Source organism: Grammomys surdaster, unplaced genomic scaffold (genome assembly GCF_004785775.1).
Source record: "Grammomys surdaster isolate TR1022 unplaced genomic scaffold, NIH_TR_1.0 269, whole genome shotgun sequence".
Lineage (NCBI taxonomy): Eukaryota > Metazoa > Chordata > Mammalia > Rodentia > Muridae > Grammomys > Grammomys surdaster.
The window spans coordinates 208,121-228,932 of NW_021604710.1; the positions used below are offsets into that span (position 1 = coordinate 208,121).

At 37.3% G+C, this 20,812-nt stretch overlaps 1 protein-coding gene and 1 gene segment (V, D, J or C); both read left to right on the forward strand.

Moving 5' to 3' along the window:
• LOC114628506 overlaps positions 1 to 20,812 on the forward strand; it is a 392,361-nt gene that overhangs the window by 141,696 nt on the left and 229,853 nt on the right.
• Positions 1,345 to 17,364, forward strand: LOC114628507. Of its 2 annotated transcripts, none has more exons than XM_028776391.1 (3): positions 1,345 to 1,495; positions 13,704 to 14,066; positions 16,916 to 17,364. In XM_028776391.1, exons 1-3 carry the CDS (start codon positions 1,447 to 1,449, stop codon positions 17,305 to 17,307), a joined length of 804 nt encoding a protein of 267 aa, XP_028632224.1. In that variant the 5' UTR covers positions 1,345 to 1,446; the 3' UTR covers positions 17,308 to 17,364. The 2 variants fall into 2 exon arrangements, with proteins under 2 accessions (XP_028632224.1, XP_028632223.1); XM_028776390.1 differs by lacking the exon at positions 1,345 to 1,495 and adding an exon at positions 13,359 to 13,590.

The following is a 20,812-nucleotide window of genomic DNA, read 5'->3' on the forward strand; positions in this document are numbered from 1 at the left end:
TTAGTGAAACAAGAAGAAAGATGACCTTTAAAAAGGAGATAAAAGAAAGAAATTAGTGGGAGATGAAGTTTAGACACACACACACGCATGACGCACACACGCACGCGCGCACACACACACACACACACATACACACACACACACACACATACAAAACCACCCAAGAGAAAGATTGCACCACGAACAGTTAACTTCAGAAGATTTACTGGATATAACACAGACATAAAGGGTTTGTTTTATTTATACATACAACATTTTTAGTACACAATAACAGTTTAAAGGGAAACATTTCATAAATATATATAGAGACACCTTAGAAATATATAACAATTAATGAATAAAGAGGCAAGGAGGGGAATATGGAGGGTTAGAAAAACTGTTAGAAAATGATATAACTATAATTTCAAAAATAAGAAAGTATTTAAAATGGTAACACAGTATAAAGTTTAAAACAGCTAGAAACAAATACACAAGAAGATAAGCAAGATTTTAATACAGGGAATTACTTAGATTACAAAAGAATACAATTCAGATGTCTGAAATAAGTAAGAATATACACTGTGGTCTCAAAAAGAATGAGCCCGATAGTGAGATTACCCACCCTTAGCACCATCATTTAATTATTCTGGACAACACTAACTGCTATCACTAAAGGAACTTCTTTTTTGCAAAAATTGGAAAGAACTAAAATTTAAGTGGATAAAAGAGGAGTATAGATAAGATAATACTGAAAAACTATAAAGCAAAGTAATTTGCCATAGGCTTTTATAATTAATTTCAACTTATAAAAAATGAAAATAATAGTAAAATAACAAAATAAGAATTCAATATTTATATATAAATATTAAAAACTGTAGTGAAAACTAATAAATGACAAGTTTACTTTCTACACATAACTGAGTATGTTGAAATCTAAGACCATTAGAGACCCAAAACTTCTCAACCATAACTGATCTCTTCAGCTAAATGATTCAATCAAGGACATTTATTTTATTAGAGCTCTAGCCACACTTCATATTTGTCTAAATCATTTTGTAAATTTCAATATTCAAAGTTTACATCTCTAAAGTAGCAGCTATGTGGAGTCGTTTGTGTGGCAAAAGCTACAATGTTTATCCAGGAATTATTCAGAATAATTTCCTAAAATCAAATGTAGAAAGCAAATTAAGTTAAAAATAACATAAATAAATAAATAAATAAATCATAAACTATGAAAAATTTTATTGAATAAAAGCAAAATATTAGGCCATGGGAGAAGAAAAATAAAAGCAGGTGGAAACTCACATCAACCAAGACTCAGCTTCAGTATCCCCTCCCACATCCTGTACAGTGTCTCTGCCTCACGAATCTAACAACTGTGTTGTCCATGGGAATGATTATGTCATGAGAAGATAGACTAAGGGAGATAAGGAAACCTTCAGAGAAGGCACACTCCATGAATCAACTATGCACTGCAAGCTTCTTTATTGTGTGGCCCTTTTATCCTGGACAGCAAGTAAGTCCCAGTTTTGTGTGGATTGTATTCCAGTTCTAGTATGTTCTCTTACATTTCTGTCAATACACTCCTTTCTAGACTTATCTTCAGCTTCTATTTCCTTCCTCCACAGGCTCCACGGACTCTGGAGTCATCCAGAGTCCTAGACTAATGGTCAAAGGAAAAGAACAGAAAGCCAGAATGGATTGCACCCCTATAAAAGGACATAGTTACGTTTATTGGTACTACAAGAAGCTGGGAGAAGAACTCAAATTTTTGGTTTACTTTCAGAATGAAGACATCATTGATAAAACAGATATGATCAATAAAAGCATTTTAGCGAAATGCCCCAGTAACAAACCATGTACCATAGAGATCCAGTCCAGCAAGCTAACAGATTCAGCTGTGTACTTCTGTGCTAGCAGTCAATCCACAGTGCTGACTACTGGCTTTTCTTAGAACACAAACTCATTATAGAGCCTGTGCAGGAAATAAGTGGTACATTAGCTTGTTGGAAGCTAACATAAACACAATGAGAAACTGTATAAACAAGAAGCAAGAGAGTGCTGATCAGCTGCCCTCTCTGAAGGTTTCCTCATCACACTTAGTCTATCTTCTCATGACATAATCATTCCCATGGACTACACTGTTGTCAGATTCGAGAGTTTAGGTGGTGAAAGAAAGAAAGAAAGAAAGAAAGAAAGAAAGAAAGAAAGAAAGAAAGAAAGAAAGAAAGAAAGAAAGAAAGGTGGTGATGGGGAGAGGGTAAAGATATCCAGTTTCTTGAATGTGCTGAGTATAGCAAGATTTATTAATTTTATTCTATCTATGTATCTATGCATCTATCTATCTATCTATCTATCTATCTATCTATCTATCTATCTATCTATCATCTATCTATTCAGGTCATATACATAGATAGATGATAGAAGATAAATTATAAATACAGATATTCCCCAGCATTTCTTTGTTGAGGTCTTTGATATTAATAATAACACATCTGTATTGATTTGCCATTTTTACTATGTAGGTATTCCACACATTTTGTTAATTTTTTTCTGAATATATTTTAGTTTATTGATACAGAATCTCATTATTTAGCTTATTCTGGTTTGAATTCTCAATCATTCTGTCTGAACTTCCTCAGTTCTGAGATTACCAATATCAGCTACTGCATAGAGCTTCTAAACCTGTTTTAACAAACTTATGAATTATTTTATCCATCAGAAACTTTTAAATCATTTTTATACAAAATTGTCACCAGATTAAATCACTTCAGTTTTTACATGTCTCAATTGATATCCCCCAGCATATTACATAATATTCTTCCAAGTTATGGAGTTGTGAATATGATCAAAACATATTTAATGTATCTATGAAGCTATTAAGATAAAACCCCTAGTTTCACATAATGGATGCATTAAAGAAAATATCTTCTACAATGTCAGTGACTGCAACCAAACCTATGTGAGTTCTTCATACCATCTATTTTCACATGGATCAACTGTTAGCTGCTCTTTTTAGTCAGAAAACTTGTAAAACTTGTGCAATGTGCTTACTAAGAAGTATATTTTTTTAAAAAAAAAAAGCTTCCAAGAATAAAAGTAACCCCATATGGTAATCATATGCTGTGGTGTGGAGAATTTGGGTGTTGTACCTTGGTTACTTCAGTCTGCATATTCCCATATTCATGGTGCTTGTAGTCCTATATCACAGATGTCAACAGTAAAGAGCCTGGGCCGTAGTTCTTAGGAGCAATTATCCCCACTTATCCACTGGTTTTGCTGTAAACTTAACATTTTCTAAAAAATAGTTTATTAATTTAATAGTATGTAAGCATTCAGATGAATAATTACCATAATGCGGTAGAGGTATCAGTTGGTAAATGTAAAGATTATAAAAATGAACTAATCTGATGCCAATTCTTTGCGGAAATAATTTGCTAAATAAATTTGTGTACACGGAATTGAGCGGCATACACTTCCTCATTATTTACCCCTTTGAGTTATCTTTAAATTATCATACTTCATGTCAGAGAATACAAGATCTTTTCCTAGTAGAACTGTCTACATTTCTATCAAAAAAAAAACTAACGTTAACATGCTGCATCACTGAATTGTGTGGCAGATTTGGAATTAGATACACACATTATTGCAAAGAACTTTTTAAAGACAGTGTCTAGTGGTGTAATCCATGGCTGTCCTAGAACTATCTATATAGAAAAGGCTATCTTTAAAAACCACAAAGACCCTCCTGCTTCTGCCTCCTGAAGCTGGCATTCCAAGCAAATAGTCTAAAACCGTGTAGTGTATATATCTTTCAGTGATTCTGATTTCCTAATTACAGGCTTTTTCTTGGTTACAGGATTTCTTAGCACAAATTTCAATCTTGCATTTATGAGGGTATGTGCTATCATATCACAGTGATGCTTCCTGGGAATCACATATATGTGAGGAGGAGGATGGTAATGATAATGACACAGGTAATGAGAAGTGCAGCTGACAGCAAATATAGTGTGTAGAAGAACTGGTTACGGAGATTTTCATCATGTTCCCAAGGCAGGGATACAATTTTGACAAATGCTTGTTCTATTTTAAGTATCAATGTCAAGTCAAATAAATAGAAACTGTTACCCTTTGACAAGAATAGGAATTACACACCTGTTTTAGAGGCTATGCCAGCTTTCTTACATTTTCTATGCACGGCTTCAAGTGTAAAGTGTATTCTTTCCTAAAGCAAACGTGTTTAACACATGATCTCTGGGCCTCTTGGGACTGCACAGATAAAGTTTATAGAATACACAGATTTGAATGGAAAAAAACGTCTATACTTTCACTAATATCTAACTGATACACCATTTCCTTTCACAATAAAAATAATGAATAAAAAGTAACAGTTTTGGTTATATTTTTGACAAGCTTGATAATGCAAATCAGATTCACTCTCATTTGCATATATATTGCATACATTACAGGGATTTGAAAGTCAATTATTTTTCATATTGCATTACACAGAGTAAATACCATTTGCCTTTACCACTGCTTTGTAATCATGGTAGTTGTCAGATTAATCAGCGTAAATTCGATTCATTTGACTTTAAGGTTGTCTATACATTAATGCCATAATAAAAATTTAAGTAGTATTTTGATATCTGCATTAGAAAAGACAGTTTCGGGCTGGTGAGATGGCTCAGCGGTTAAGAGCACTGACTGCTCTTCTAGAGGTCATGAGTTCAAATCCCAGCAACCACATGGTGGCTCACAAACATCTGCAATGAGATCTGATGCCCTCATATGGGTGTCTGAAAACAGCCACAGTGTACTTACATATAATAAATAAATAAATCTTAAAAAAAAGAAAAGACAGTTTCATCTGTAATGTTATGAATTTCATTTTATACCTTTAGATATACTCAAAAGGGGTCTTTGGGGTTTGTCAGACTGACAAAATTATAAGGCATTATAAGGGATGAGGCCCTCACCTCTGAGGTGTGACTGAAGATGTAGACACTGAAAGCAGTCATGTGGTAGCTCCTCTTAATGAGTAGTGCCCACTTCCCTTCTACTCTCATTCTCCTCCCACGCCCACTTCCAACCCCTTTCCTTTTCCTTGTTGCCATGGTGTCTCTAACTTCTCCTTTGCTTCCATCAGTGGTCACAAACAACTTCAGAGTCATTATAGCTCAACCAAAAGATTATTGTGAAAGCATTATGCCTAAAGTATTACAGATGACCTAGGATGAAATGTAAAATAACATTTGTTTAGCACATGAGCAGCATCTTTAAGAAATGATTAATGTCCCTTACAATTACCAAAGGCCCTTGAGAAGAACCTATTTCATACAATACATTTATCCTTGTGCAAATTATAATTCAAATTCAGTGCTGGGAAATAATTTCATTAGCAGGGAAAATTCCATGTCAATACACAGCTGATTTATCTTGACGTGGTATTAAATTCTTCATGCTTTTTTTATTAGAATATCATCCTAAAATGAATGATAGCAAACATACATATGGTATTTGTTTTGGGCAAACCACTGCTATAAATTCTCTATGTTATTCTGAGGTAGATACTCATTGTTGCATATTGCAGAAGTCAAATGAAATAAAAGAGAGGTCGATGTAAGTAAGCAAAGATGCTTAGCTGAAAAATGGTAGGACTGGAATTTGAGCCTCCCTTACTCCCCAGTCTTCCGATCTATAGAATAAAGCTTAGTACCTTCTGTGGTTGGCAAGCTTCTAGGAGCAGTCTCACTATGTTCACCACATGAATTGCTTATGGTAAACATAGATGATGGATAAAAAGAGTTTTTCAAAAGAAACAGCACAACACCTGAACTACCTCTTATGTGTGGATTTCTTTTCTCTTTTTAATTTTATTTAATCTTTTCTTTTTACTCCAGATTTTATCCCCGTCCCTGTTCACCCTCTGACTATTCCACATCTCATACTTCCTCCCGCAGCCCATTTTCATGATGTTGTCCCCACCCCACATTCCCACCCCTCCAACCTCCCCACTCCCTGGGGCCTCCAGTCTCTTGAGGGTTAGGTATATCTTCACTGACTGGACCCCAACCCAGCAGTCCTCTACTGTATATGTGTTGGGGGCCACATACCAGCTGGTGTATGCTATCTGGTTGGTGGTCCAGTGTCTGAGAGATATCAGGAGTTCAGGTTAATTGAAACTGCTGGTCTTCCTACAGGGTCACCCTGCTCCTTAGCTTCTTCCAGCCTTTCCCTAATTCAACCACAGGGGTCAGCAGCTTCTGTCCATTGGTTGGGTGCAAATAACTGCATCTGACTCTTTCAGCTGCTTGCATGGTCTTTCAGTGGGAGTCATGGTAGGCCCCTTTTTATGAGCACTCCATAGTCTTAGTAATAGTGTCAGGCCTTGAGGTGTCCCTTTGAGCTGGATTGCACTTTAGGACTGTCGCTGGACTTCCTTTTCCTCAGGCTCGTCTCCATTATTGTCCCTGCAGTTTTTTCAGACAGGAAAAATTGTGGGTCACAGTTTTTGACTGTGGGATGGCGACCCCCTTCCTCACTTGATGCCCTGTCTTTCTGCTGGAGGTGAGCTCTACACATTCCCTCTCCCCACTGCAGAGCATTGTATCGAAGACCCCTCCCTGTGAGTCCTGAGAGTCTCTCACCTCCCAGGTCTCTGGTGCATTCTTGAGGGTCCCTCACCTCCTACATTCTGAGATCGTCTGCTTCTGTTCTTTCTTCTGGCCCTCAGGGCTTAAGGCCTTTTCCTTCACCAAATACCTGATCGTGTTCCCTTCTTCCCCTCCCTGTCCCCTTTCCCACCCAAGTACCTCCCTCCCTCCCCAGTCCTGTGATTGCTTTCTTCTCCCTCCAGAGTAGGATTAAGTTATCCTTACTTGGGCCCTTCAGCTTGTTAACCTTCATGAGTTCTGTGAACTGTATCCTGGACATTCTGTACATTTTTTGGCTAATATCCACTTATTAGTGAGTTCATACAATACATGTCTTTTGGGATCTGAGTTACTACACTCAGGATGATATGAATCACATTTCTGTATCCATTCTTCTGTTGTGGTACATCTGGTTTGTTTCCAGCTTCAGGCTATCATAAACAAGGCCACTATGTACATAGTAGAACAGGTGCCCCTGTGGTATGGTGGGGCATCTTTTGGATATATGCCCAAGAGTGGTAGTATAGCTGAGTCTTCAGGTAGGTCTGTTTCTGATTTTTTGAGGACTCTCCAGATTGATGTCCAGAGTGGTTGTACTAGTTTGCAATCCCACCAGCAATAGAGGAGTGTTCTTCTTTCTCCACATCCTTGCCAACATGTGCTGTCACTTGAGGTTTTGATCTTAGCCATTCTGATTCCTTAATTTTAGCAATCTAGTGGGAATGAGAGAAGTCAATAGAGTCTCAAAATTGGAGGAGTTCAGCTTCCCATGCTTATTTTGTTGTTGTTGTTGTTACATTTACATTTCAAATGTTGTCCTCCTTCCTGGTTTCCCCTCCACAAACCCGCTATCCCATCCCCTTTCCCCCTGCTTCTGTGAGGGTGCTCCCTCACACACCCACCCACTCTCACCTCACTACCCTTGCATTCCCCTATGCTGGAGCATCAAGCCATCACAGGACCAAGGGCCTCCCCTCCCATTGATGCAAGATAAGGCTATCCTCTGCTACATATGCAGCTGGAGCCATGAGTCCCTTTGTGTGTACTCTTTGGTTGAGTTTAGTCCTTGGAGCTCTGGAGAGGTCAAGTTGGTTGATATTGTTGTTCTTCCTGTGGGGTTGCAAACCCCTTCAGCTCCTTCAGTCCTTCCCCTAACTCCTCCATTGGGATCCTCATGCTCACTCCAATGTTTGGCTGCAAGCATCCACATCTGTAATGATTAGGCTCTGGCAGAGGACAGCTGTCTCAGGGGACAGCTATATCAGACTCGTGTTAGCAAGTGCTTCTTGGCATCAGCATTAGTGTGGTGTCTGCAGATGAGATGGATCTCTAGGTGAGGTGGTCTCTGGATGTCCTTTCCTTCAGTCTCTGTTCCATTTTTTTTGTCCCAGTCTTTCCTTTGGACAGAAAGCATTCTGGGTTAAAAATTTTAAGATGGGTGGGTGGTCACATCCCTCAACTGGGGGCCATGCCTATCTACTGGAGGTGGTCTCTACAGTTTCTCTCTCCCCTTTGTTGGGTATTTTGGCTAAAGTCATCCCAGTTGGGTTTGGGGAACCTTTTGCTTTCCTGGCATCTCAGACTTTCTGGTCCCCCAGTTCCCCATCCCCCACTGCTACAAGCCTCTGTTTAATTTTCTGACTCTCTGTACATCTCCGTGTCTTCTCCCACACCTGTTCCTGCTCCTATTTTTCTTCTCCTTCCTCTCTCCCTCCCAAGTCTCTCCCTCCCTCTACCTCCAGTGATCACTTTGTTCCCCCATCTAAGTAGGACTGAAGCATCTAAACTTTGGTCTTCCTCCTACTTGAGCTTCATATGGTTTCTGAGTTGTATCATGGGTATTCTGAGCTTTTTGCTTAATATACATTTATCAGTGAGTACATATGTTCTGTGTTCTTTTGTGTCTGAGTTACTTCACTCAGGATGATATTTTCTAGTTCTATCCATTTGCCTGGAAAACTCATGATTTCCTCATTCTTAAAAGCTGAGTAGTATTCTATTCTGTAAATGTACCACATATTCTGTATCCATTCCACTGTTGAAGAACATCTGGGTTGTTTCCAGCTTCTGGCTATTATATATAAGACTGCTATGAACATAGTGGAGCATGTGTCCTTGTTTTATGTTGGAACATCTTTTAGGTATATGCCCGGGAGTGGTATAGCTGTGTCCTCAGCTAGTACTATGGCCAATTTTCTGAGGAAGTGCCAGACTGATTTCCAGATTGGTTGTACTATCTTACAATCCCACCAACAATGGAGGAGTGTTCCTCCTTCTCCACATCCTTGCCAGCATCTGCTGTCACATGTGTGTGTGTGTGTGTCTCACACACACACATCATTCTGAAAGTGACTTTAGCCACCAATTCATCCCATTTAGTTAGCATTTTTTAAATTTATAATGGATATACACATATTCCAGAAGCAGGAAAAAGTGCAAGAGACTGGAACTTTCTCGACACTTGTCTTGTCGTCAGAAAGAATTGATTGACAGTTGTCATGCATCAATGACAAATTCTACACATTTTGCTATGTGGGACACTTGCGTTCCAATTTCTGAGATCCTGTGATGGAGCTACAAAGAGATATTTTTCACTGAAACTAACAATTATGTGATTTGCCTTGTGATCTTTTGTCTGTTTGGACTAGGTGAGTCTGGATTCAATATTCAGCAAATTTCTTTCCCAGGATTGCCAGATCCCCTCTCCATACCTTCTCTCAATAGCATCAGGCTCCATTCTGAGCACAATCCTCAGTCCTTGTCTCTTTGGCCCACAGGGACCATGAATGCTCCAGTCTTTCAGATGGCATTTCTATTCAGTGAAACTTAACAGGACTGACTCTGGGGTGCCAGCTGAATTGGTATATAATCCTATGTACTGGTACCAGCAGAGCCTAGAGAAAGAACTGAAATGGACTTATTGTTTAACAGTTGAAAAGGATGCTCAGAGGGGAGATGTGAGGACATCTATCTCAAAGAGAGTATCTATCTCAAAGAGAGGACCTTTACATCACCATGAAGTTGATCTGTGCTAGCCAAATTGCTTTGGACTTCTGTTCTGGCAGTTTTCTCCAGTAGCACAAGTCAATCCCCTTTGTGCATCAAATTCTCCATGCCTGCTCTCTTAACATATCCTCATGTACTTTATTTCTTCCAATAGCTATTATTTTCTACTCTCTCTGATGAATTCTCATAGAACACTCATGAGAACAGTTTTGCAAGATATGCTTTTATTCTTGAGATTTTTCTCTGCCATGCTCTATTTTCAAATACTGAGTGTTAGCGGAATAGTAAACACATTAATCCACAGAGATAATAATCCAATAAGTACATAATTATAAGGGAATTTAGCAGGACTGAATGTATTATGGTAGTAAATAAGACTGTAATTAGACTTGCTTGGGAGGTCAGGGCACATTCCCTTTTTTTTTCTGGTGGATCAGAAGATGCTAAAAGGAGGCCATATCTGAGTTTACCAAATTAAGCTGCTCTTGAGCAGAATGACAAGAAGAAAAGCTTCTGCAAAAGTTATCAAAGAAAGCAACATTTGGGGAGCAAATATCAAAGAGGAATCTGGCATGCTATGTTCAACAGGACAAGTTTGAGAAAGTAAACTGATTATTTCTTTTTAAGTTCAGTTTTTGATTCTGTGAATATCAATGCATATTTTCCTATCGTGTTGCTTCAATAGTGACAGGCTATCAGCACAATTATTTTAGGTTTTCTTTCTGTGACACTTGTTCTCTACAAAGACCACAATTTAAAATGAAATAGGATCTTGTCAACAATAGTGATGTCATTTGGAATAAAATGTGCTCAATGAAGTTTATAGGATACTGGGTGAAAACCTGTAATAGGCTGAAAAATATTTCAATGTGAAATAAAGATGTAGTACAGCTGGCATGTGGTTTTCATTCAGCAGAACTTGGTGTATAAAGGATCAATTTTTCTGGGTCCTGAGAGCCCTTCAAAAACCTAAATACGTAGAGCAGAGGAAAAAATCCCTGCAAACACAAACTATAGTTAAGGTGACTCAAGTGCTGGGAGTGATTATAATGTGAAAGTTCAAAGGAAGAAGAGCAAATGTTCAATACATCTAAGAGAGTGAGACAAAACTAGAGAGTTCCAAGAGAGAAAGAGAGAGAGAGAGAGAGAGAGAGAGAGAGAGAGAGAGAGAGAGAGAGAGAGACTTAATGAATGAACAGGAATTAGCTTCCATATACTGAGCAGACATAGAAGTTGAACTGGAACTTGAGGGTAAGGACATGCTGAGAGGCATGTGAAGAGGATGTGGTTAGAAACACATACCTTTCCTAACTAGTCACTTCATAGGATTCGGGTATACACAATTCATGTTTTTAAAAGTTGATCATGTTTTAATCAGAAAACTCTCTAGAAAAGTGACTTTCTGTCTTCTATAGAAAAGAAGATTAAAAATGTATATGATCCCAGGAAAAAAAATTATCAAAATGTACTTGTTTGAAATTTTTATATGGAATAAAAGAAAAGGCATTGTTTATCCATTTTAAAAGTTTTTAAAATGAAAATATATACATTAATATTTACTCTTTACTGGTGCAAACTAATTGTAAAAAACAGTGAATTTCATTAGGATATTTTGACATATGTATATAAGGTGCTTTGGTCATACTTACCGCTCTTATTCATACTTCCCTTCTGATTGGTTGTCTTCATATTTCCTATTGTGTAAGCTGGCTGCATTAAACATGGTTATGCAGGGTGTGAAAAGATTGACATGTAATAGAAAATATACAACATGTTCTAGATCTTTCTGAATCTGGATAACATCATTTAAATGGAAACTTCTGGATCTATAAAATTTTTCTTTCAAACATGATTTCGCTCTTATAAATATCTGTAAACACCCTTTTGTATATATGCTACATTTCTTCATCCATTCTCTGATGGACAGCTGCATGGATTCCATAATTATGCTATCGTGTTTCTTGGCCACATTAATTATGGTTATGCAGGATATTCGTTCTTTATGTAAACCTTGTTTCCTTTGACTATAGATCCAGTAAGGGTATAGCTAGACCACATGGCACTTCTGTCCTTACTCTTTTGAGCAACTTCTTTACTAAGTACCATAGTGACAGCACTAGGAGTTGAATACAGTAAATATACTTTAAATGTCAGTTTTCTTAAGTTTCTTTATCTAATATAATCAAATAATCAAAATAGGAATAGGATTTCTTTACACATGGAGCCATAAAGGGTTGTGAACAGCCAAGGTACTCTTGAGTAAAAGAAGCAGATAGAAGGGATGAGGTTGACAAAGGTAACAGTAGTGGAGATTGCACCACACAGTGATGCTGACATACACAGATCAATGGGAAAATATCGTACATCCATGAACAATAGTGAAAGGGCTGGAGCTGAATAATAGAATTTTCAACAAATGATAGTGGAAAATTGAATGTATGCATATATAAAGATGAAACGGGACCGCCAATTCACTCATCAGCACCACCATAATCAATTCCAGTTGTAAAATAGCACATCTCATGAAATTATGAAGTTATCATAATGCAAAATACTAGTTCTGTTTGGGGTTATCAAGACAAGTAAGTATTTAATATCTCCTTCACTATTAGTGATTGGTTAAAACGAACATATCAAAATTGAAATAGTTATCGAAGTTAATCATAAAGAGAACATAAATAGCTATGTGCTGAAGTATATTTTATCCACAACAAATTTGTTATTTCTATCAACATTACATACTTAAGAAAGGCTAGTGCAGAGAACTTCTAAAAGTACCTACAAATTAATTTTCTTGGAAATCAATAAAGAAACGTTACACACATAAAAAATAAGCAAAATGCCAAATGAGCATTTCACAAGATAACAACTTGGATAGACTATAAACATCACTAAAATTTACAATTACTCAGGAAAATGCAAATCAAGAATCTGTATACAAACAGGAATAACTAAGAAAAAGCTATATATAAAATATTGTCAGGGCTAGACTTCAATACCAACTTAGGAAGGGAAGGACTCTTCAATTAAATGAGAAAGGAAAAATTCATGGAAATACAAACTACAGGCTATTATCTTATTTCCATAGAATAAGAATTGGAATGAGGGAGAATAAAATAAAGACAAAAATGTCAACAAAAAACTTATACAATTTAAAACAGTGATTGAAAATTCAGGCAAGAAAAAGTGATATTAGCTAAAATGAACACTAGCAAATGAACAAGTTGAAAAACAGAAGAAAATAGGCACAGAATTAAACATTTTCAAAGCAGTGGTCAGTCACAAAGTTATAAAACAGTAGTAATAATAGGGACCAGTAACACAAAGTTAATTAGATGATAAATAGTCAGAAACAAGGTCCAACTGTGAGATAGAAACCTATGCATAAATTAATGAGAAAGGGTACTTAGAAAATCCAGAAATACTGATGATAAATTAAATGGTCCATACGATGAAATACCGTAACAGAGAAGGATAATAATTAGCTAAGGGGGGTTATAAAGGAGCAATTAAAGACCATTTAGTTAAAAAGTAATGTGACACACTATATATACACATACATGAAAATAAACATGCTTATATGTTCATATATATTTTAATGGAAAGAGAATATTATTACTAATGCACAAACAGTCTGGCCGTTGCCTGGTAGCTGTAAGATGCTTTGTGCAGTGACTTCTTTTTACTTTTAGCTATCTAAAATATGTATGTGGGGTTTTTTTTAGTTAAAAAAGAAAGTAAAAAGAAAAAAATTATTTACTGTGTTAAAAATTTCCTTCCATACTGTGAAGTGTATCAGCAATAACATGTGTGTAACATGATGACTGTGAATCTGAAAAGCGATTTAGTCACAGAAAAGTCGTAGACAAGGTCTGATGCCCCTTTTTGCTAGTCAATGCAATCATGAACACGAGGCTTCTCTGGTGTGTAGCGCTTTATCTCCTGGTAGCAGGTGAGTCTTAGTTTTGGGATTCTTGAAAATAGCTCCAAGCCTTCTTTTTCTTGTCAGGATTTCTTCTTGGGCCACTTGGGCTTTTTAATATTTTCTATTTTCTTATCTTCTAGGCTCTTTGGATTGCCAAGTTATCCAGACACCACGACATCTGCTCATTGGGAAAGGACAGAAAGCAAAAATGAGCTGTATTCCTGAAAATGGACATACTTTTGTTTATTGGTACCAACAGAAGCAGAACAAAGAGTTAAAGTTTTTGATTTATTTTCAACGTCAAGAAGCTCGTGACAAAATAGACTTGTTCAAGGAGCGAATTTTAGCTGAATGTCCCTTAAACTCACCCTGCAGCTTGGAAATCCAGTCCTCCGTGGCAGGAGACTCAGCGTTATACCTCTGTGCCAGCAGTCTGTCCACAGCACTGAAATGTGTATTGTCTTTAGCACACAAACTCTCCATGGAGCCAACTCAGGAAGCAGGTGATACTCTGGGTTGGAAGGAAGTAAGGGAAATTAACTGGGGCCAGTGGAAACCACAGTAGATTTCATACAAGACTAGAAGGTATCTAGAAGCGGAGTGATAGCTTGACAATTCTAGACCTAGGAAGAATGACCTTTCTGTGGTGATTTTCTCCTCTTTCTTCTTTGTGTGTTTCTGTTTGTGTCTACTACTTGTTTCTTTTCATGATGAAAATACTCATGATGAAAATAAGGTGGTCACCAAAGAGCTCAAACTTCCTTTCACTATTTCCCCATGCTGATAAAGATCAAGATGGCTCTTTCAGAGTCTGAATTTAATGATCTCAAGAGAGTAGATTATTGATGATCTATCAGTCCCTTCTCAGGGAACACCTAACACTAGCCATAGGTGTATGTGTTTTAAGTTACATATGTTGTTTTATTACGGATGCTACCTGGATTTTCACTCTATTCCTAAGGTCAAGGTGAGTGAAACACTCCATATTTCTGTATGTCATTCACACAATGCACTTCTTCCAGAAAAGTATTTCAAGTTTTCTGTAAGAACTAAATACTTACAGCATCTCATAGACTGTTATTGTCAATGTGGGATATGTGATCAGAGATATGATTAAGGAGAAATGAAGGCTATATTATTTTCTTTACCTGTAGATTATGAAACGACACTAGAAACAACTCACTTTGGATCTATTCTTAATGTAGAAGTTTAAAACCTTTCTCTCAAACCCCATATCTCCTTATGATGTTTCCCACTGACCTAGGATGGCCAGTTAAACAGTGCTGTGTAGAGATTCTACTATCTTTTTTTTTTGCTCTCCAAGATACTGCCAGTTTTATCATTCAGTTGAAGAAGATATTTTCAGAAACATATAGTCAATACTTCAGTACAAAAGGGCAAGGGGAAGAAAGAAGAGAAGAAAAGTTTAGTGATAAGTAGTACCTGGGGTCCAAGCAAGCAAAAGCAGGAGGAATTCAAGTGTGAGGCCAGTTATACAATATAATGTAAGTTTCATAATATCTTGACTTAAGATCTTGGAGAGACAGACAGACAGACAGACAGACAGACAGACAGACAAACAGACAGACAGACAGACAAAGAGAGACAGAGAGACAGAGAGAGAACAAGACAGAGAGAAACTAATAAAATAATAGTATTAGCATTATCCAAAAGTAATATGATATATTAATTTGGATATTATATTTACCTTATGAATTCTCAAAATATAGATGTGTAGCTTATATTAATAAAACAACACAAGACAGTTCTTAAAGAGTGAAATATTATTAGGTTTTATTTAGTGGAGTAATGAAAGACTATCCTGTCACCATAAATTGCTTTGATGGTACTGAAACAATAATATAACAATTGCATCTGCAAAGGGATCAATTCACAGGAAGGTTGCATATGAAGCCTTTAGTGGCTTTGTGTGATTATTTTTCTCTTCTTTTGTCCACCTCTTGCTTTTCTCTCTCAGCCTACTTTCCTTCTCTTTGATACAGTTGCATGGGGAGAATAAGACAGTCACTAAAGATAACATGTTTCTATATTTTCATTAAGCATTAACCCAGTTCTTTATGAACTTAGGTTTAAAATCTCAAGACAAAAGGGAATCATGAAGATCCAGGCAAGACTGTGTCACAGACAAACCACTGTAGACACATATGTATCTATTTTAACACAGAATAACTTGTCATTTTATTAATGACACAAATCTGATACTTCGAGATCTGTCCTCCCTAATCTGAAATGGAGTGAAACGCCATGTGTCTATGCACACCTCCTATCCGGTTTTTTCTTAATCAAAGGTGCATAGTATTCCCTCCATGTTCAGGAAATAAATGCTCCAGGAAATAAATAAATTTTTTTCTAGTCTACTGACAGCATTAAAACACCTGGACTGAACCTGTGACGAGCTTTTATAATCTCCAGGAGCACTGTGAGAAACATGAGGGTTGAGACATGGACTATTGCATATATGACTTGCTTTACACATCTTAAATGTTACTCTTTGTCTCCAGAAACACATGGCAGAGCAGAGCACTTCTTCCATATCCTCATATCTGCTCCTGACACAACTCAGTGAGTAGCCAGAGCCAATCTAGAGGTGATAGTAGGTTCAGTAGATTCCACATTTTTTTCACTTTCTCACATCTGTTTGATGATAAAGATGTAGATGAATGATTTAAGAATAAATAAAATCTACCATTCAACAACAAAGCAGAAGGGGAGAGATAGAAATCTATTTTCTGTATACAGAAGAAGCAGTGCACTGTTGTGGTGACTCAGCCTTATAACTGATGGGCTACACAGCTGATCTTGACAAAAAGAGAAAGAGGAAATGAGAAAACTCTAAAAAAACCATTACATCATAAAATGTAATTAATTGATTAAAGGTGTAAGAATTACCTGACAGTAGTATGAGCCTTTAAATTTGGTATTCTTATGTTTAGTTTATAGCCTTTTAAAATATAGATGTATTGTTTTGACAGTAAAGTATTTAGAAAATTCTTTTAAGTGAATAAAACTTTAACAACTTATATTTCGTGGTTACAGAAAAGCTCTTCTAATTCTGTGTATTGCTTTGGTAGTAACACGAAGCCATAATGTAAGAAGTGAGTCTACCAAAGGATGATGTCACAGAAAGGTTACTGTTAAAACAAGAAGACACCACATCCTTTGCTGCTCCAGAGGGGCCATGGGTGCACGGCTCATCTGCTGTGTAGCGCTTTGCCTCCTGGGGGCAGGTGAGACCTAAGCTTGCTAGATAGATTCAAACACACCCAAATAATTTTCCTTGCTGGGGTCTCTTCTGTCCAGGGTTTATGTTTTATTTTTAATTTTCTTCCAGGTTCTTTTGATGCTGCAGTTACTCAGACACCAAGACATTTGATCAAGCTGAAAGGGCAGAAAGCAGAGATGAGGTGTAACCCTGAAAAGGGGCACACTACTGTTTTCTGGTATCAACAAAAACAGAGCAAAGAATTAGAGTTCCTGATTTACTTTCAGAATCAACAGCCTGTTGATCAAATAGACATGGTCAAGGAGAGATTCTCAGCTGAGTGTTTCTCAAACTCATCCTGCAACCTGGGAATCAAAACTTCTGAAGCAGAAGACACAGCACTGTACCTGTGCTCCAGCAGTCAATCCACAGCGCTGAAATGTGCACTCCCCCCAGTGCACAAACTCACCAGGGAACCACTTAGGGAGCAGGTGATGCTGGAAGGAAGGAAGAGAAACTAACTGGAGCCAGTGCAAACCACAACAGACTTCACACAGGATAGAACCTTCCAAAACCTCACACCCAGACACTCAGGAAAAGCTGCTCTTCATATTGCTTTTCTCTCTTTTTTTTCTGTTTTGTCTTTTTGACCCTTTATGCCATGATTTTTCTCTCATGTGGTCTTCATGTTAATAATCAGATGATTAACAACATCATAAATTTGTAGGTATCATTTTGCCAAACTGATAAGTTTGGTTACTTCTGAACCAATATCTTAAGGGAAAGTAGGTTTATAATGATTTAGCCATGGTTTTCTTGGTACATTCAATTCTATACACATCGGTAGTATCTTAGTCACATATTACAATACTGTTTCTTGTAAACTGCCCCCCCCGGGTTCAATTTGAGTGAAACACTTCATGCTTCTATGTGCTCATCTAACCTGTCCCTTCTAAATGAAAGATTATATCCAAAATCTACTTTTTCCATAAAGGAAATGAATTGTCCAGAGCTTCCTTGCAACATTGAAACCCATGTACATAGCACTTCATAGACAATTACAATAACTTCATAGTATTACATGTCTTGGCATATGAAAGTTGAAATATGGAGTGTTTGATGTGTGTTTTATGTTATGTATCTACATTTTGCCAAAGGATTATTCACAATTAATGTGTGTTCTAGTCCCATTGTGACACACACAAGCGTTTCTCTCATATCCTTCTCTGTCCCACTGACATTATCCAGTGACCAGATCAAGCCATTTTTCACATTGCCAATAGCTTGACTATATTCCACAATCTCATGTTCTGTCCTAAGACATCATTGATTCCATGATAGGGATGCAGACAAAGAATAATAAATAAATAATATCAATAATTTGTTAGGGAACAATAATGGAAGAGATTTTGGTCAATGATATGTGGAGAGATGAGAGAGAGAGAAAGCTGCTGAGGTGGTTTGAGCCTAAAATGACAACAATGGGGTGGCTGAGAGAAGGAATCACTAATTCATTAAGAAAATAAAAGGTAGACGTGTTGGGAAGAAAATGGAGGTTTATTGTGAATGGAAGAAAATTAGTGGAGATAATGACAAGAATATAAGCAAAGTAATATATGCATATATAATGAGTATGTATATAACACAATTGTAAAAGAATAAAATACAGAGTATTGTATTGTAAACATTGTCCAGTGGTAGTATATTTTAATCTGATATTCCTATAATTTCATGACCAAAAAAATGCAATGCATTGGCTATGTTAGTTAAATACACTTAAACTATTATGAATGAATAAAGAATTAATGAGCTATCTCTACAAAGGTGAGGAAAAGCTTTCTTTCTGATACTGAGAGCTTTTTCATTCTCACTGGTTACACAAAGCAGTAATGTAGTAGTGGAGTCTGCAAAAGATCAAGTCACAGGAAGACAGCAGATAACACACGAAAACACTGCATCCTCTGCTGCCCTAGTGTGATCATGGGATCAAGGCTGCTCTGCTGTGTAGCACTTTGTCTGCTTGGAGCAGGTGAGTACTGAGTCAAAAGGGAAAGGACTTGTCCTCGCACACTTCAAACTACAGTTCTCATTCTTTTTGCCTTTTTCTTTTTTTTCTTTCTTTCTTTTTTTTTTTTTTTTTTGGTTTTTCAAGACAGGGTTTCTCTGTTTAGCCCTGGCTGTCCTGGAACTCACTCTGTAGACCAGGCTGGCCTTGAACTCAGAAATCTGCCTGCCTTTGCCTCCCAAGTGCTGGGATTAAAGGTGTGCACCACCACTGCCCAGCCAAACTACAGTTCTCAATGTTTTTCTTTTTCAGTGTCCTTCCAGAGCTCTTGTCATTCTCTGTCTCTCCCTCTTCTAGGCTCTTTGGTTGCTGAAGTAACCCAGATTCCCAGATATCTGATCAAAGAGAAAGGACAGAAAGCACATATGATCTGTAATCCAGAAAAGGGGCACGATGTCTTTCACTGGTATCAACAGAACCAGAAAAAAGAACTTACATTTTTGATTAACCTTCGAAATGAAGACATTATTGAGCAAACAGACTTGGTCAAGAAGAGATTCTCAGTTAAGTGTTCCTCTAACTCACCCTGCATCCTGGAAATTGTATCATCTGAAGAAGGAGACTCAGCACTGTACCTCTGTGCCAGCAGTCTGTACACAGTGCTGAAATGTACATCATACTCTATGCATAAACCCATTGTGGACACAATTCAGGAAGCGGGTGATACCAGAAACTGGAAGGCAGTAACAGAAACTTACTAGATCTGGCACCAACCGCAGCAGATTTCACAAAGAGCTGGAAGCTATTTAGAAGCACATGAGCAACAGGCCAGGTCTGAGATAGCTACCCTTCAAGCCACATTCTTTTGCTTGTCTCATGTTTGTCTGTACCTAACTATCACTCTCCCTTCACACAGTGCTCATGGCTGAAATAAGAAAGTCATTACAAATCTACAGATCATAACTTCTGATTACACCCTTCCATAACACTGGTGTTGATTAGTATCAGTTTTTGAGAATTTGTTTTTCAAAAATATGTAAGTGTGTGTGTGTGTGTGTGTGTGTGTGTGTGTGTGTGTGTGTGTGTGAAAATGCATACACATACACGTGTGCATATTTGTTTGTAGATGTCCATGGAGTTCAGAAGAGGGGGTATATTTTTTGGAGCTTGAATTATAGACAGTTAGTTGTGAGCCACTGGATTAAGTGCTGGGTTCTGAATTCCTGTCATCTCCTGGAACCAGATGCCCTTAACTGCTAACCCTCTTTCTAGCCTCCTGTTTTTGTGTTTAATTCTTAAGAGAATGAAACACATATTTGTATGTGTTGAAAGTCATGTAAATGTCATTTTATTATGGATGCAATTCTGGCACTCAGTTTCTCTCCTAAGCTTGAAGTGAGCAAAACCATGTTTCTATGAGTCAGGCACCTTCTTCCTTCTAATGACCTATGGCACACTGTGTCTCCTTTTTCTGGAAAAGAAAATACTTTTCCTCCAGTCTCCTATCAACATAGAAAACACTCATATAGATGATTCATGCAGTTATCATGTGTCTTTTAAGTCACATTATGGTATTATATTCATGGAATAATGATTATTTACACATGGAGGGTGTCTTAGTATTTTACTGCTTTGAACAGACACCATGACCAAGGCAATTCTTTATAAGGACAGCATTTAATTGGGGCTGGCTTACAAGTTCAGAGGTTCAGTCCGTTATCATCAAAGCAAGAACATGGCAGCATCCAGGCAGGCCTGGTCCAGGAGGAACAGAGAGATCGACATCTTCATCTGAAGGCTGCAAGCAGAATACTGGCTTTCAGGAAGCTATGATGAGAGTCTTAAAGCCCACGCCCACAGTGACACACCTACTCCAACAAGTACACAGCTACTCCAACAGGGCCACACCTTCTAATAGTGCCACTCACTGGGCTGAGCATATACAAACCATAACAGAGAGCTATTTTATTTTATTTTATTTTATTTTATTTTATTTTATTTTATTTTATTTTATTTTATTT

What these genes read in the sequence shown, in the direction of transcription:
- LOC114628507 (XM_028776391.1), top strand. Translation starts at nt 1,447, where the DNA reads ATGCACTGCAAGCTTCTTTATTGTGTGGCCCTTTTATCCTGGACAGCA. An exon ending in CCTTTTATCCTGGACAGCAA is followed by an intron (nt 1,496 to 13,703) that starts GTAAGTCCCAGT and finishes CTTATCTTCTAG; the next exon opens with GCTCTTTGGATTGCCAAGTT. An exon ending in GGAGCCAACTCAGGAAGCAG is followed by an intron (nt 14,067 to 16,915) that starts GTGATACTCTGG and finishes ATTTTCTTCCAG; the next exon opens with GTTCTTTTGATGCTGCAGTT.